The 17,596-nt window shown below is 37.9% G+C and overlaps 1 protein-coding gene across 3 annotated transcripts in view; it reads right to left on the reverse strand.

Annotated features, from left to right (window-relative positions):
* rsu1 (Ras suppressor protein 1) overlaps nucleotides 1-17,010 on the reverse strand; it is a 30,418-nt gene extending 13,408 nt beyond the window's left edge. Inside the window, exons 1-9 of one of the 3 annotated variants that reach the window (XM_081353183.1) lie at nucleotides 16,775-16,991; nucleotides 15,695-15,924; nucleotides 15,457-15,568; nucleotides 15,178-15,228; nucleotides 10,960-11,080; nucleotides 8,043-8,161; nucleotides 6,399-6,481; nucleotides 5,702-5,816; nucleotides 3,172-3,304 (exon numbers count right to left, since the gene is read on the reverse strand). In XM_081353183.1, the coding sequence (XP_081209309.1) occupies nucleotides 3,172-3,304; nucleotides 5,702-5,816; nucleotides 6,399-6,481; nucleotides 8,043-8,161; nucleotides 10,960-11,080; nucleotides 15,178-15,228; nucleotides 15,457-15,565 (731 nt within the window). In that variant the 5' untranslated portion in view covers nucleotides 15,566-15,568; nucleotides 15,695-15,924; nucleotides 16,775-16,991. Of the gene's footprint in view, nucleotides 1-3,171; nucleotides 3,305-5,701; nucleotides 5,817-6,398; nucleotides 6,482-8,042; nucleotides 8,162-10,959; nucleotides 11,081-15,177; nucleotides 15,229-15,456; nucleotides 15,569-15,683; nucleotides 15,925-16,774 lie in introns of all 3 variants that reach the window. The other 2 variants (XM_081353184.1, XM_081353182.1) reach the window with 2 other exon arrangements.
* Nucleotides 17,011-17,596: the final 586 nt, after the last annotated feature.

A 17,596-nucleotide genomic window follows, 5' to 3' on the forward strand; every position in this document is an offset into this window, starting at 1 on the left:
AGGAGTGAAAACTGGATGAGGTGAGGAATGGCGAAGAGAGGGACAGAGGTGTGAGTATTGTGATTTCTAAGCTGAAGGACATCTAGGCAGGTGAGAATGAAACTGTTGAACCGTGGACACACACCTACTGAGAATCACACACCGTTAACACTTGTCTAATGTGAGACAACCTACTTGTCTCTCTCTCGAGAACATTCGCAAGCCAGGCACATAAACAAACACACAGCATCTTAATGTTTGTGCACTTTCATTCTGTGTCAAAATCCTCCTAACAAAGTCCAGAACCTTGAAAAAAATATTTGTGCTCAGGATGTCAATAAACAAATCATGACAAACTTCACCAGATTTACTTTCTTTGCACATTTACCTGGCAATTGAGCCATTTAGCTAATGTTTTACTAATAGTTACTGTACTAATTTACAATAATAGTAATAATAATAATAATAAAAGCAAATAATGACAATAATGACATCATAAAAAAGATTATAATAAAAAAAAAATTGGTGTTATCATTTGGCATATAACATGTTATATTATAATTCCCAATGGATAAAATCCTGATATTTTTCCTCAAAAAATGTCACATTACCCAAGTAAAAATGGGTTTTTAAAATGGGTGTAACAATATATAGTGTCTCAATATATCGCAATACAAAAATGCAAAAATATGTATTGTGGATAAATAAAATAAAAAATAAAAATTACTGAGTGAGAAAAGATTCTAGTTTTCAGAGTTTTAGTGTCAGTACTACATTAAACTACTATATATAATGTTGAATATAATGTATAATAATGCAATGAGGGAATATTTATGGGTTCTGTTAGTGCCAAATGTCTTATGTTACCAGTAAAAAGTGGCCTACATTATTTGAAATATTTCTATTCAGTGACAGAGTGCAAGCATGTTTGTCTAAAATAATTTTTTTGGGCTATTTTCAGCTTCAGAATCATGAATATTTTTATTCTGGTGTCACCATTGTCCTGTATATTGGGTTACCAGCACCAAGTCTATTCATTTACACCCACAATGTAATATCAAATTTAGCATTTTAATCAGCAGTACATTTTTTGTTAACCTTTTACCATATGGTCTTGGAGTATCGCAATAATATCGTATCGTGAGTTCAGTATCATGATATACTGTATATCGAATCGTGACCTGAGGGTATCGTTACACCCCTAGTTTTTAATGCTTTTCCTTGATTTGACCATGTAAAACCTCCCAATGATACATACGTTAGGTAAACATGATGATAGTTCATGGATCAACCCTGGTAGGCTTCAAACCTGCCGCCTTTGGGTTCCCAGCCCAGATCTTTCACCACAATGCTACTCTACCCTTCTGGATGTCGCTCCTCTCGAAGATCTCCTCTCTAAAACTTGAGGAGTAATTCTGACAAAATGTCACAACAAAGTACAAAAGATAACTACAGAAAGATAAATGGTGTTCAGAACTGCTTAGACTCAGATATCGGACTCAAAAATCTAACGCATACGGCAGTTTTGACGACTGCTTGACACAAAATGGATGACAGCTCCAGACTGCATTGATTCACTCAAAAATTCCCATTTATCAAACCGAATCTGCAATGTCAGCTCTCAGCGACCTTCAAACCTTGTGGACTTTGATGCAAAGCAGCGTACAGAAAGTGTCCGAAATATTGAGTTTCGCAAAACACAAGCGCATTAAAACGGATGATATGCAGTCAACATATCGAAACTATTCAAAACATTTCAAGCAGCGATATCTGATTATTACGCAGACATGCACACACGCGCAGTCACGGTGTCAGCACACACTGAGATGCGTGGTGGTTCTGACTGTGCCCGTAGGGGAAGATCAGTTCCGGTAAGTGGGTTACGACGGTCCTCTCCAGACAGCGGCACAGCGGCACAGCTAAATGATCAAACAGGGGGGATTTGCCTCTCCTGTTCAGGGGGATTGGTAAGTGGAACAGGGCCATGAAAGATACACTACAATTAGTCTGGAAACTTCCTTCCCCCAGGTCAAAGGGATTACATCAGGTTGTGTCAGGTTTGAACCATATTTGTTTAGTAACATACGATTAAAATACTGCAATTACATTTACTTTTATATAATATAGAAACATATATATATATAGTGTATATTATAGTATAACTATAAAAACATATACTACTAACATATACACACACACATACATATACATATACATATAGATATACATATATATACATACATACATACATATATATATATATATGTTCTTTTATCCTAGCATATGTTCAGTTTTAATATATTTATATATTATGATATGTTACTCCACATAAAAATAGCATTTTTTGTTTGTTTTTTGGTTTCACTACTAGATTTTTTGAGAGCAAAAAGCTGCGCTGTATGGCCTGTCCTATTGTTGCCCGATGCAAAAAGTCACTCTGTTTCAAACTAAGGCAAATAAATCATTTTTTGCAGAATATTTTGTAGTATGTAAGAGGAATGCGAGAGATAACGAAAGGGAGAGAGAGAGCGACAAGACTTTTAGGGTAACGCCTCGAGCTTTCATTTTAATTAGTTTGATTGTGCATTAAATCATCAGATCCTGAAATAATAAGAGAACTGCACCTTTCCTCTCTTTCATCACCATCCTAAGGGTTGTTCCAGAAAAATATGTGCCACAATAAAACTGGCCTGTATAGAGGGACTAAATTTATACTTTGCATTTAGCAAGACATTTCAGGACATTTCTCTTAGTTAAAGACCCATCGAGTCTGTCTGAATCAGGTCTGCTGATGTGCGTTTGATCTAATACGAGTTCCACGACTCGCATCGTGTTTTACAGACTGGAGTTGTAGCATCCGATGCATCAAGAGCTGAGCAGGGCCGCCCGCTGGCCTTTAGGCTATTAAAAATGAACACTGGCACATCTGACTGCGGGCTGAGCAATACGTCAAGCAAACACCCCAATGATTCTTTAGTGAATGATGCAGGTGTTGAAGAGTTTTTAAACCTGGAGGTAGGCGAGATGATCAGTCTTGGTCACTACTTTTAGGGAGCGAACCTTCAACCTTTGTGCAAGCAGCTACGAGTAGGATCCCTAACCATCGAGATACTATCTCTTTTGTGTCACTCAGATTCACAGCACATGTTCCTGGATGTTTGACAGCACAGAGGGATGGAGAGATTTACTTACTACTTGTAGGTCTCGGAGCGGATGTACTCAAAGACATGAGAGATGCCCAACTGGAACTGGTCTGCTATGGGAATCACCCAGGAGTTATTCTCAGCCTTAAACACCTGCTTTGGGCCTGTCAGGTCCAGGTTACCTAAAGACAGAGAGAGAGAAGAGGAGGAGGAGGAATTAGACATTTACCAAAAGGGAAAGTGAGAGAGAGGGTAAAAATCAAACAAGGAGAGGAGACAAGAAAAGAGAAGATACACGAAAAAATTATAAAAGACCTGCCCAGACAAAATAAAAAAGAAGCAACAAGAAAACAAAAGAGATGAGAGGAAGACTCAAGGAAGAGACAATATGAGATAAGACATGAAGAGATCAGATGAAATTAGATGAGAGAAAAGAATCAAGACAAAGCAAGAAATGAGAAGACATGACATAAATATGAGATTCGAGAGATAAATTATGAGAAAGAGACAAGAAAAAGTGGAATGAGATGAGACGAGACAGGACAAGAAGATAAGAGGAGACAAGATGAGAGGAGATGAGACGAGAGGAGAAGAGAAGAGAAGAGAAGAGATGAGACAAAAAGGAAAGGGGAGGAAATGAGACAAGAGGAGATGAGACTAGATGAGAGGAGAGGAGATGAGATGAGAAAAGAGGAGATGAGATGAGATGAGATGAAAAAAGAAGACACCAGACAAAACAAGAAAAGAAACAAGATGAAAAAGAGAAGATGATAGAATTTTTTTTGAAAAGGTATGAGACAAGAAGAGACATGACAAAAGAGGACCAGAAGTGAAGAGAAGATAGGAGAAGAAAAGAGAAAACATGAGACGTGAAGACACAAGGCCAGCAAAGAACCGGTTCACAGTGTGCGGATGGAACAGTACAGGTCAAAGTGCTAATGTGGCTCATCTCAGCTCACAGAGGGGCTAATTAAATAGTTTCTGATAAGCAAGTGTTGAGCGGCCTGTCAAATAGGGGGTGAAATTAAACCTGGACCCCGACACACAATGCCACACCTCACAAACGCAGTCAGACAAGACCGTTAGTGTAAATCAGCCCTGAACCTAAAAAACCTAGACTACAGTCCTATATGTACAACTATCTCAGATCTCATTGGTCGAGCAGACGTCTGCTGGTCCAGGTTCAATTTCCACCCTCCTCTTCCTCTTTTCATTTCAACATTTTAGACAGTTTAAAGCATCAGCTTTACACATGAGATGTTCTGAATGGTAAAGACTGTCTATCTGTCCTCTTTGCACACTCGTTCAAATCCCTCACTTTTTCTCCTCTCCTTTTCCTTTCCTGCTCTTGGCATGTGCGCTTGGTTGCTCCTTGTTAGCTGTGCTCTCCTCTCACTCGCACATACACACATCTTAACGAGGCTGGTCTGTGGAGTGGGATTACAGGGACATGACAGAGGGGTCCTAATAAGCTACACACGGGAGTGTAGAGTCTCCCCTACAGAGTGCACAGGACAAAGACCTGCTGACCAGAGCGTTCACACACACCTAGAACGGCAATAAACAACTGTCAATTGCTAAAACACAACAAAGGTCATAAAACAAAAATTTGAAGACAATTTCAGTGCTGTTTTCCTGTCTCAGACTCAGTCATGGTGCTAGTAAGTGGTTGAGGGTGTTGGGATGCAGTTGCTAGCATCAATTTTGCTATTTGTAGCTTGTTTCGAACACATACACCTCACAAAAAAATTCAAGCCGAAAAATGGCCAATTCTTTAAATGTTAAAAAAATAATTGCAAACTTGTCTACTTACCCTTCACACGACATTTATATGACACTTAAGGTGAGTGCTGATATAATGCTGGAATACCGGTACACTAGAATCATAAATTAAACTGTTGGAATGGAACAAGAGAGGAGGAAAAACTACTGTCAAAAGGGCAGTTGCTGTGTGTGTGTGTGTGTGTGTGTGTGTGTGTGTGTGTGTGTGTGTGTGTGTGTGTGTGTGTGTGTGTGTGTGTGTGTGTGTGTGTGTGTGGAGGTTTTCCCAAAGTGAAGTCACTCAGGTAGAGAGCAGTTCGACCTGGGTTGACCTCAGCAGTACCACTCTGAGGTGTGATCCAACTCAAAGCTTCCAGCCAATCACATAAGAGATGACAAATCTGTAGCCAATTAGAATGCACAGGAGGGTGAGCACCTGGTCACTGCTCTGTTGCAGGACAGTAGATGTGATATTTTGGAGTTTTTTTATCTTATTTTATTGTGGTTTTGTAATTTCAGGGAAGAAAAAACAATAAAGACATAATTTAAATGTGAGACATTGCTTATGTCTTGCACGGTGCAGGACAAAGCTCACAATTTCGTGACTGTCCAGCATGGTGGTCACCCTAATGCACAGCTGTGTCTGGAAGTGTAAGTTTGGATGTTTTATTGGTTGAGGAGGGGGTGTATTAGTTTGCATTCCTATCCATCAGCCACTACACTCCAGTTTTAAGGCCAGGCTTTGATTGGTTAATAGGAATATATAAAGGATGTTGGTCCAGGAACATGTTACGCACATGGACATGTTCATGTCTTACCAAGTTCAGGAGGCAGTACAGTGAGTCTGTTTCCTTGAATGTGAAGTTCCTTCAGCTGAGCCAGATCCCCGATCTCTTTGGGTAGAGAGATGAGGTCATTGTCCCTCAAACTCAACTGAAAAAAGAGAGAGTGAGGAATTAGAGAGCAGCAGCAAAGAAAGGGACAAAAGGTTTATAATTTTCTTAATAAATGTCCCTGGTCTTACAGAGCATGATTTATATATATATATATATAGCTATACTTTTGAAACAGGCTATGTTTCTGGTGCAATGTCTTCTTGTCCCATAGACTTCCATTGTAAATGCATTACTGTACACTCCTATAAACTGCAGGACAAGTCAAAATTATTCTCTGTGGTAACTGACAGCATGTCACATGAGTGCACCATTTAATATACTAACACTTGTATTATAAAAATCATGGGTGTAATTACACCCATATTTTAACGCAACACCAAACCAAAATAGTTGAATTTTATTTTTAAGTTTAAAGTTGTAATTATTAGCTGTTTTATGGGACTGTGACCCTGCATTGAGTCTGATCCTAGCGAGAACAGGGGTGAAGATCAGCCTCTAAATCACCTCTCACCACGTCTGATAAAGAACACACACTGCGGAGAATAAATCCAACACACACGGCACAGAGCACCGCCACAAAAGCAATTGATTTCAGAGGGAATTTAGATAAATTACTCACTATCTGTAGCTTGGCCAGCTTGCCGATGTCTGGGGGCAAAATCTCAAAATCGTTGTCACTGAGATAAAGCGCCCGCAGGGTGGCTGAAATGAGAGAGTAGTGTGTGTGTGTGTTAGAGGAGTATTGCAAACACTGATCAATAGAAATGGTCATCTCTGATTGATACAGCATGGCTACAATCTTACACCCAAGCACACACACAATATCAACAGATCGACAAAAAGCATCAAATATACACTGCAAATGTTCAGAAAAGCAATAACCAATTAAATAAACAATTTTAAATAATTTTCTGAATAAAAATCTTTTTAAAATCCTACACAAATAGGGCCACAACTAACAAATATTTTGATAATCTATATCTGAGATTTTTAAAAAGTCTGAGATTTTTTTTTAAATTAGTGGCCCCACCCACTTCCTGACCATCCGACGTTAAAGCAAAAGCATCACAATCATATCTATTTCAACTTGTTTTAGAAGTCAGTGTCAATACCACAGCCAGCACACTTATAAATAGCGGTTTGGGAGTGTGTGTGTGTGTGTGTGTGTGTGTGTGTGTGTGTGTGTGTGTGTGTGTTAGAGATCAGAGACCTTGATTAATGTTAAGATGGTGCTTTCATTATGTGGCTGCCATTAAAATAACAGGTTATTAGAGCCCATCACTGCTCATCAGTATCCTCTGACGGGACCAGCTGATTGGACTGATGAGGATTAGATGATGAAGTTAACAGTTATTTTGTTAGCATATTGTTAGTAGGTTGTCTGGTCCTCATTGCAGCTTATTCTGGCAAAGAACTATTGACAGGAACCCGTGTTATTTCAGCAACCAACCACAATTCTTTCTCGCTTAAGTGACTCTGAAATCAATAATCTCACAAAAATTATCGAGAATGCAAGTGGAAATGACTAAAAACCTGTTGACATTGTAGTAAAAAAATAATAGTCATTAATTTCACTTGATGACCATTTTGGTGACACCTTTTTCTGTCCTTATAATTTAATGAGGAAAGACTGAAATCTCCAACACTGTTTGTCAACATTGTTTTTTAGGCTATATCCCTAAGCATTAGTCAAATCTGATCATAAATGTTGCTTCTTTTGATTAAATCACAAAAAAAACTTCAAGCTCAATCAAGAAACGAACTGATGTGACGTAATTGTGAACAACATAGGTGTGCTCTGAGGCTCCGCCTTCTTTGGCGTGGAAGTCATCTTCGGCTCATTTCTTCTGTTCAATCCATCGAGGTCAGACAGCAGTGAGGGTGGTGTCCGGACTTTCGCTAACAGTACTGTAACTGGTCATGCATTTTGAACTTCTTTTTAGCCCTTAGTGAAGAACGAAAAAGAACTTCACTATGAGTATATCAGGGCCTTAAAGGGATAGTTCACCCTAAAATGAAAGTTAAGTCATAATTTACTCACCCTGGTGTTGTTCTAATCCCGTATGACCTTCTTTCTTTTATGTACCACAAAAAAAATTCCCGCTCGCACTTGTCCATATAATGGCAGTGAATAGCAATTAGAAATTAATGACTTAATTTGGAAAATGCATCAAGTGGTCTATGAACAGTCAGTCTTTTGTTATAAATTAGTAAGATTGATGCAGGTTATACTGCTAATACACTGTGTGTGTTGCAGACTTACTGAGGTAAAAGAAATTTCCGGGCAGTGAGGACTCGTTCAGATTGTTGTACGTCAGATCCAGAACCTCCAGCGCCGGAAGAGATCCGAACCCTCGTGGAAGAGTGCTCAACCTGTTCATCCTACACAAAGACCATAAAATGCCATTTTAACCAAATCATCAGCTTAAAAAAAAACAGAGACTGCACGTCCACAAGCAGATACACACTTATAAAACACCCTTCAATTCTTGACACAGGGGAACCCATTGAAAATCCTTAGCCGACCTACTCGAAGACATGAGACAGAGACATGCAGTGCGCACAGATCCAGCTCACTGATTTTGATTGATATTTCAGATTTATACAACTCAACAGATCTTCTCACATTTATAACCAAAAGTCTGAGTTCCACTTCCACTGAAACCACTTCCATTTTTAATTGTACTCATTTTATACAACATTCTCAATTACCAACTATATTCTCAGCATAACAATTTGAGTAAAAAAAGGACCTGCAAAAAAAAATACAGATTTAAGAATGTCTGTTTTTCATTTGTCCCCCTTTTGCATTAATGACTGAAATGTCTTTTAATTGGTAAAATTCCTAAAAAGTTTTTTTATTTGCAGATTTAAATTACACTACCAGTTCGGGGTCAGAATTATTTTAAAAGAAATTAATAATTGTATTCAGCAAGTATGCATTAAATTGATCAAAAGTGACAGTAAAGGCATTTATAATGTTGAAAAAGATTTCTATTTCAAATAAAGAATCAAATCAACAAATTAGAATGATTTCTGAAGGATCATGTGACTGAAGACGGGAGTAATGATGCTGAAAATTCAGCTTTGCCAACTCAGGAATAAATTATATTTTTAAATATATTCAAATAGAAAGCTTTTTTTTATTATTGTAAAAATACTTCATATGACGACTGTATTTTTGACCAAATAAATGCATCCTTGGTGAGTATGAGACACTTATTTCATGTGTATATGTGAAAACCAGATTTTCAATGGTTTCAGACATTTAGACACCACTTTTTATATATATAAAAACTCAGGGTATTTCTTAATGAAAGTTGAATGTTCAGCTAGCTCACCAATATTAAAAATATGTTGAGTCTGTAAATGTTAAAATCATATTTGCCCTTGAAAGGTAGCGAATTAAAATTTGGCTGAAAACTTCCGACAGAGAACATGGAATCTGAAATTAGAAAGGCTCAAGGTGCCCGACGACGAGGATAAAACACGGGAGAGAGCAAGAGAGAGAGAGGGGCGCCCAAATCAGATGCTGATTAACTGTTGCTTATTTAAGCGTCTGTGCTCCGTCTCTTTCATTCTCGCTTTCAAATGACACTTGGTTGCCATGAAGACAATGAAACTTTAGCAAAAGATTTTAAAGAAACAAACAAATTGATTCCACCACATGTTTGCGAAGCAATTACACAAGAAGGGGAATTGTTTTGACAAATGAGATCAGGATAACGCGCGTCCGCACGCTCACACACACATCCTCACGTTTGAGTCGAGAGTAGCGGCCGGGAATACAACAAGCCGGCTTATGTTTTCAAGATTATGTGTAGAAAATGGTGCGTCTGACAGCAAATCGATGAAAATGTGTGGAGTCAGACGCGGGGCAGATTGTGCCGCGCTTTAATCCTGCGTGACATTGAGGAGGCTCCGCCCTCGGAGGAGAAGGAGAACCCTTGGGATTTGGGTGGGGCTCAGGTGGGCTCTAAACACCAGGGGATGACCAGATGACCAGGGATGAAGAGAGTCAGAGAGGAAGAAGAACAGAGCAAGACAGCTGCACTGCCACTGTCAAGGCTTCTTAACCTCACAAAAAAGGATTGACAACCATTCCTAAACCAGATATGCTTTGATAACGGTGTCTGATCAACAACATATACTATAATGATCCTCCTCATTATGAAATGATTAATGCCGTTAATGCAGACATGATCTTTGGGAATGATTTCTGACCCAGAAATTAGCAGATTTATGGTTCAGAAAACCAGAGGAGACGGGAGGAGAAAATACAACATTCAAGCAGAGACAAGACAAGACGAGAAGATACAAGAGGAACGGAAAGGAAGGAAAGAGAGGAGTGAAAAACCAAGACGGATAATATGAGAGGAGACGAGACAGAAAAAAAGTCAAGAAGAAAAATAAGACAAGAAGTGAACAGACATGAACACAAGAGAAGAGACAAGAAGAGTCGAAACGAGAGAAGAAAAGAGACAGAGGATATGAGAGGAGAAGATATGAAATTATAAGAGACAAGAGGGAAAAAAGGGGAAAGAGAGGTGATAGAAGAAGATACAAAAGCAAAAAAAGGGAAAAATAAAGAAGAGACAAGACGAGAAGAGGCAAAACAAGTTGAGAGATAAGACAAGAAGTGAACAGACGTGAACAAGAGAAGAGACAAGAGGAGATGAAAAGAAATAAAAGGATACAAAAGGAGGAGAGGTGAAAGTATGAGAGACAAAGAAGAAACGAAAAGGAGGGGAAAGGAGAGGAGAAGAAGAGACAAGACGAAACAAAACAAAAGGCAAAAACACAAAACAACACAAATGAGTGAAAAGTTGAAAAGAGACGAGACAAGAAGAGACCAAACAAGTTGAGAAGAGATGAAAAAAGAAAAGACGAGAGGAGAGGAGATCAGAGCCACTAGACAAGAGGAAAGAAAAGGGGAGGTGTGAAAAACCAAGACGAAAATATGAGAAGAGATGAGACGACAAGAGAAGAGAGACGAGGAAAAAAAAAGAGAAGAGAAGAGAACAGAAGGGAACACAAGAGAAGAGACAGGAAGATTTGAAGAAAAGACAAGAAAAGAGACAAGTGGATACAAGAGGAGAAGAAATTAAAGTATAATAGACAACACACAAAAGTAGAGAAGAGAGAAGAGATGGTACAAGAAACAATGACATCAGACTAACCCAAGGTTCAGATGTTTCAGTTTCTGAAGGCTACTGATCTGAGTTGGAAGCTCCTCAATCTGGTTATTAAACATGTTCAACACCTCCAAGTTCTTCAGGTCTGCAATGTTAGGAGGCACACCTGAAGAAAAAGAGAGAAAGAGAGATGGTAAGCATAAACTAATAAACAAGAACAACTTCAATTCTGCAGGTATCATCAATCTCAATCAATCAAAGCGTTTCAATTGACTGTATTATAATCACCAATACAATCCTCAAGGTAAAGCATTCCCAAACGAGAGACGAGGTCTAACGAACAGAGGCCGAAGGTTTAACGGCTAATTATCAGAGTCAGCAGACAGACGTCCCGTTCCGTCTTTGATGGCTCAATTATGGGTCCCTCCCCCAGCGATAGATTTGACACTTTAATGATGGAGGCCTTAGCATAACAGATCATCAGCAGCACCCCTCCCCCCCCCCCCCACCCCCTCCTGCTGTCGACAGAGATCGATGGGCCGAACAGGCGCTCTATCCGATTACTGGCTGATCAATGGCCCCTCATTACGGAGGAGGGGAGGTGGGAGAGGTTTACACAAACAGCATGACACGAATACCTCCAGAGAGATCAACGAGAGCTGCCCCGCGCCAGACACAGGGGAACAAATGATTCAGCCGTCACACAAACAATTCAGAAATCCAACAAGGAAGCACAAGCATGAATGCACACGCTCTCACAGCCCTCTTCAGCACATGTGCTTGCTAAGAAACATAGGGATCGCTTTATAATCAACGTTCACTAATAGCAGATTCATTTAATACTACTATTATTTATGACTATTATTAATAAATTAATTTGTTATTAATGAATGTTTATTGTTAAGTGAAACCCATGTTCCTTTTTAACAATATAATAATATTAAAATAATAATTATTAATACAACAATTATTTAATAGTATATGTAATAGGGGTTTATCAATATATCGTGTCACGATACAAAAATGCAACAATATGTATCGTGGATAGTGACAATATGTATTGTGTATAGTTCACCCAAAATAAAAATTACTGCGTGAGAAAAAAAAAATTCAAGTTTTTAGAGTTTTAGTGTCAGTACTACATATATAATGTTGAATCTAATGTATAATAATGCAAAGAGGGAATATTTGTGGGTCCTGGTAATGCCAGATGTCTTATGTTACCAGTAAAAAGTGGCCTACATTATTGTAAATATATCTGCAAGCATGTTTGTCTAAAATAATTCTGTATTTTCAGCTTCAGAATCATGAATATTTTTATTCTGGTGTCACCATTGTCCTGTGCATTGGGTTACCAGCACCAAGTCCACGCCTATTCATCTACACCCACAATGTAATATCAAATTTAGGATTTGAATTAACTACATTTTTTGTTAACCTTTTGTCTTAGAGTATAGCAATAATAACTTATTGTAAGTTCAGTATCGTGATATGTATCAAATAGTGACATGAGGGTATAGTTACACCCCTAATATGTACCAAATGTAATGAAATCAGTACATTGTGTACATTCTCACATCCCTATTCAATACATGTGCATGTTAATAAAAACAAATTATTATTATTATTATTATGTACATTCAAATTAGAGACTAACTGCTTTATTTTTGGTCATTTTGAGATATTATATCATATTTAAATACTAGCCTATTTATTATATAGACACACATCAATACCAGCGAATAAAAAAATAATAATTTTGGTCTGTCAAACAAATGTTAAAATACTTTGAAGAGTTATTACATACATACATACATACATACATACATACATACATACATACATACATACATACATACATACATACATACAAACAATTTGTGTTTGAAAGCTAGAACAGTAAAAGTGAACAGAAATATTTTAGACATAAAAAAATAGTGTCCATGCTAGCGGAGTAAGTTTCAGTTGGATCCTTCAATTCCCAATTTTTGCATCAATCCTCTGACCTTTTCACCTATAAAAGATACTTGAAACATACGATTTGTTTCCCAGTGTCTCATCGGACCAGTAAACGTACCAAGAGGCACTGCAGGACACTGAACTCTGCGCCCCATGTCAGGGTCCCTCTACTCGTCTCCAAATGACACACAAGATCGATCTGTTCTGCCTTTTCCACCCTTAAGACACATGCCTCTACCAGACATCCACACTTTATCTTCTTAAACCACAGACAGGACTCTTAACAGCGCTACAGACTGTTCTTCTGCTGGCTTTTCTTGCTTGAAAATATTTTATGCACAAGTTGCAAGTACAAAACTGCCTGTAAACACCCTTAAAGTGTGTGTGTGTGTGTGTGTGTGTGTGTGTGTGTGTGTGTGTGTGTGTGTGTGTGTGTGTGTGTGTGTGTGTGTGTGTGTGTGTGTGTGTGTGTGTGTGTGTGTGTGTGTGTGTGTGTGTGTGTGTGTGTGTGTGTGTGTGTGTGTGCCCTATTGGAGCCTTTAAAACAGGCAGAAAATGCTGATGGTAATAGGACAAAGAGTACACGGCTATATGGAGCAGAAAGGTTTCCCCCTCTCTCCTCTCGGTCTCATTACCTGAGCTGATGCCTGACCGGGCCGAACAGCAGCCCTGCTTTACTCATGAGCCACTAATGAAAGGGTTCCAAATGTCACTGTAATTCCTGACTACCCTGAAAAGTTCAAAAGATGGCAGATTCCCTGTCTCTGCTCTTTAAGTAGGCAGGATGAGAGAGAGGAGAGGAACAGAGGAGAAAATGCAGAGTGGTGTGGAATACACAGGGGGGGAAAAGGGTATAAAAATACACTCTGTCTCCTATTTCTATACAATGAAGACCAGGAACAAAAAAATCTGTTTGTTTGTTTTTTAAACCTGAAAAGTATGGGGGGGGGGGGGGGGGGTAAGATAGTGATAAAAAAAAAAACGTATTCATATTTATGACCAAATAGATTATTCAGATTTATAGATTCTGATAATATAATATAATAATTTTCTTATTATATATTTAATTCATTCCACATTTATTTTTTAAAAGCAAAATGGAAGCATTTTTCTAGGGGTCTCAAGCTATTGGACCGCACTTTGTATCCATAAAGTTTCATTTTCTCCCTCATTTAATCTGGCTAAAGACAAGCGATGTGACCTGTAACGCAATGAGTCATTTTCTCTTCAAATCATAACCATATTAAAAGGCTTTGATCATTTCTATAATATAATATAATATAACAAAATATAATATAGTATAATATAAAGCATTTTGGTTGTGGTTTCAGGCTTTTGGACCCCACTGTGTATCCATAAAGTTTCACTTTCTCCCTCATTTAATCAGCCTCAGACAAGCGGTGTGACCCGTAACGGAATGAGTCATCTTCAAATCTTATAAATCATATTAAAAGGCTTTGATCATTACTTCAGACGGTACCTGACAGAAATGTGCATTATCACACTGGGATCTTCATGGAGATTAAGGGGAAACGATTCCTGCATAAACAAACAAATCCCCAACCAAACTCTTCCTGTTCAGATCAGATGAGAGTGAACATGGCTGGGGGCGATTTACCATGGACCCAAAGATTATGTGGGTGGGGAAAACAAGATACAAACATATTATTTCTCCTAATAACTCTCAACTTACAAAGATTATTATTAAACTCACATTTAAAAGAAAAAAAGTGTGAAAATGTTCACAAATTGCAAAGATTAACTTTACATATTATGCTACTATTGTTCACTATATATTATTGTGGTACTTAAACTGAGCAGAAGCTAAAATCAAACAACCAGTGATCAACAAAGACAAGACAGCCCTCTAGTGGACTTAACCAGTTCGACAGCCTTCGTGAACCTGCAGTCTCAATGTAATATTACACTTGAGCTATAAAAGTTAATAAACTTAATTCACTGCAACAAAAGCATTGAAAATAAATCAAGAAAATACTAATTTATCTGATTTAATTCCAAAAATTCAACAAATCACACAGTGATTCCCCTATCATTTGGAACTTTATTGCCTTCTACCTGGTTGTTTCCACTTGGGGAAATAAATTGCATTTCCAAAAGACCCAGAGATTTGTCTTAGTAACCATTACTAACTCCAACTTGGAAACAGCCATGCTATAAAACTTACAGAACTTTTACCATCTCTCAAAGACGTAATGCATTATCTGTAATATAATTATGTAATATGTTAAAATTAAAAGCAAAAATAAAACACAAAAAGAGAATTCTCTCGAGACAAGAACTTACCACTCAGCTTGTTGTGGCTCAGGACCAGTTGGGTTATGTTGGACAAGGTGACTACAAAATAAAAATAATTTAAAAAAAGACATGTTTACTTGATGTCATTGCATGATGACGTCAACTTGATGACGCCACTAATCTCCTACAGCAATCATATTTTGTAAATAGACACTACATACTATGACAGCCGCATATTTACAGTGTAAACAAAACTAATTAACATTAGCATGAAGTTTATTAACAATATAAAACTTTAAACTTGTAAAGAAACTGTAGCAGACTCACACAATCCAGGAATATCCAGCAAGTTTGATATTCCTCTGTCACACATGTCCACCTCCGGGATATTCTTATCACGACTCTCCTCCACTATCTTTTTTAGGGACTTTGACATTTTCTACAAGAAAAGATTAACCAATAAAAGAACCGAATACATGCAGAGAATCTTCCGAATAGAGTTTGCCACAAATCGTGGTTCAAATCTAGTCATTAAAATCAGACAAAGAACTCACTCAGTATTTACCTAGCAACTGTGTGGAAAATACGCAAGCATGAAGGAAAAACAGACAACAAATATCCAGGCCCTACGGGCAGTAAAACCAGATCTTTTTAAAGAAAGACAGTCGCTCACACCCAACCGGAAGTTGATAGTATGTCTGTAAAAGTCTCGCATTCCTTCCTTAAAAGGGTATTTCCGGGGTCGAGAGAGAGGAAAAGAATGTCAGGCAGAATTATGTTCCATTGTCCAATCAGCTGCCAGAGAGTCAGTGGAACCGTTGAAAAAAGAAACACAAATGTCCAATCAGAACGCGCGCCGCTGCAACAGTGCGTATCCTTCTGCCAATCAATGAAAATGAAGGAGAGACGGGACAAGTATTTTATCGACGCGCACACAATACTGATGCAAAAATAACGTTTGACTTGTTTCTGGTTATAAATGCTAGCTATTAACCTGTCTGTTTAGAGTTACTTACAATAGTATAGCCTATAGGAACTTGTATAGGCATATCTGAAGGCAATGACACAATGAATGATTAATATAGAATTATAGATATAGATTTATATAGTTTTTAAATGAGGTATAGACTTATTTTATTTTAATCTTGTATTATTTTATGCACATTTGTATTAAAAGCAATTAATTTAAAATTAGTGTTCTAAAAGGGTAAATCTCACAAAAGCCTGTTAAGAACATATCCAAACACACACACATGTAATGTAACCCTGACATAATGTAATATTTAATGCACTTCATGTTTTTGGTAACAAAGAATGGAATATATTTTCTTTCTCTTATGTATATATATAAAATGTTGTATGTACATTTGTTCATGTTGAATTTTTGTCATTTTCTGATTTTCTGAATGTTATATGAATGATTATAATTAATTAACAGAGAAAATCCCTTACAAGAAATGCCTACCAACATCCAACGTTTATAAATACTGAAATACTTTACAATTATATATATGGAACTCTGTTACAAAGAGCACTTTCCCCTCAAAATATCCATCCATCTGAATAATGTAACATTAGTGAATCCAGCAGGTGTTTTGGAGAGGGCAGCTGTTGGCTATCGCCCAGATCCCCGGCTATCACCTACCTTCCAAGAGAGACACATTGTTTAGACGTCTACACAAGGTGGAAGAGCAATATGAGTCTTCTCTGTCTCCTCCTCCTGCAGAACCCTAGCATGAGGCAGATGTATGGATACACTTCTCTTTTCCTTTGGGTTCCTGTGGTCCCAGGTTGACACATCAACAGACTGGATCTTGGTCTGGGCTCGGTCCTTCCTTTGCCTGTCTCTCGGTCTGTGTCTGGTTCTTGCAGGGTTGATCATGTCTATTGGGGACTGACAAACAGTGGCTCTATTTATAGGCTTGATTATATTTGGTGAGTGGCAACAGATGCCTCAGCGTGGTTGAACTTTGCTTTGCAGAGCGGGAGTTCTGGATTCCAGGGGCAAAGCTTGTTTATGTTGTAAAATCTTTAACCAACACCCTCGGCCAGAAGCCAATGGACGCTTTCAGACATGGCATGAGGGCACGGGGAGGTGTGTATTTTATTAGAATCTACATAAAGGAGCTAGCACTGACACTTGACAAAAGTGGGCAGCGAGGTGGGAATGTGTGGATGTCTGAGTGATCTGCTCTTTGATTTATGAGGTGGTCTCAAAATATGAGCCTGAGGAACTGTTTACAGCAGAGAAGACCACCAGCATACTGTAGTCAATATGAGCTGTTGTATGTCCAGAATGAATGTGGATTTTATGGTTTGTCAATATTATGTTTGTTTTTTGTTTTTTTTTTTGTTTTTTTAATAGGGAACATTGGTTGATCATTGAAAATGGATATATATATATATATATATATATATATATATATATATATATATATATATATATATATATATATATATATATATA

Source organism: Scardinius erythrophthalmus (assembly GCF_964197995.2).
Source record: "Scardinius erythrophthalmus genome assembly, chromosome: 22".
Classification (NCBI taxonomy): domain Eukaryota; kingdom Metazoa; phylum Chordata; class Actinopteri; order Cypriniformes; family Leuciscidae; genus Scardinius; species Scardinius erythrophthalmus.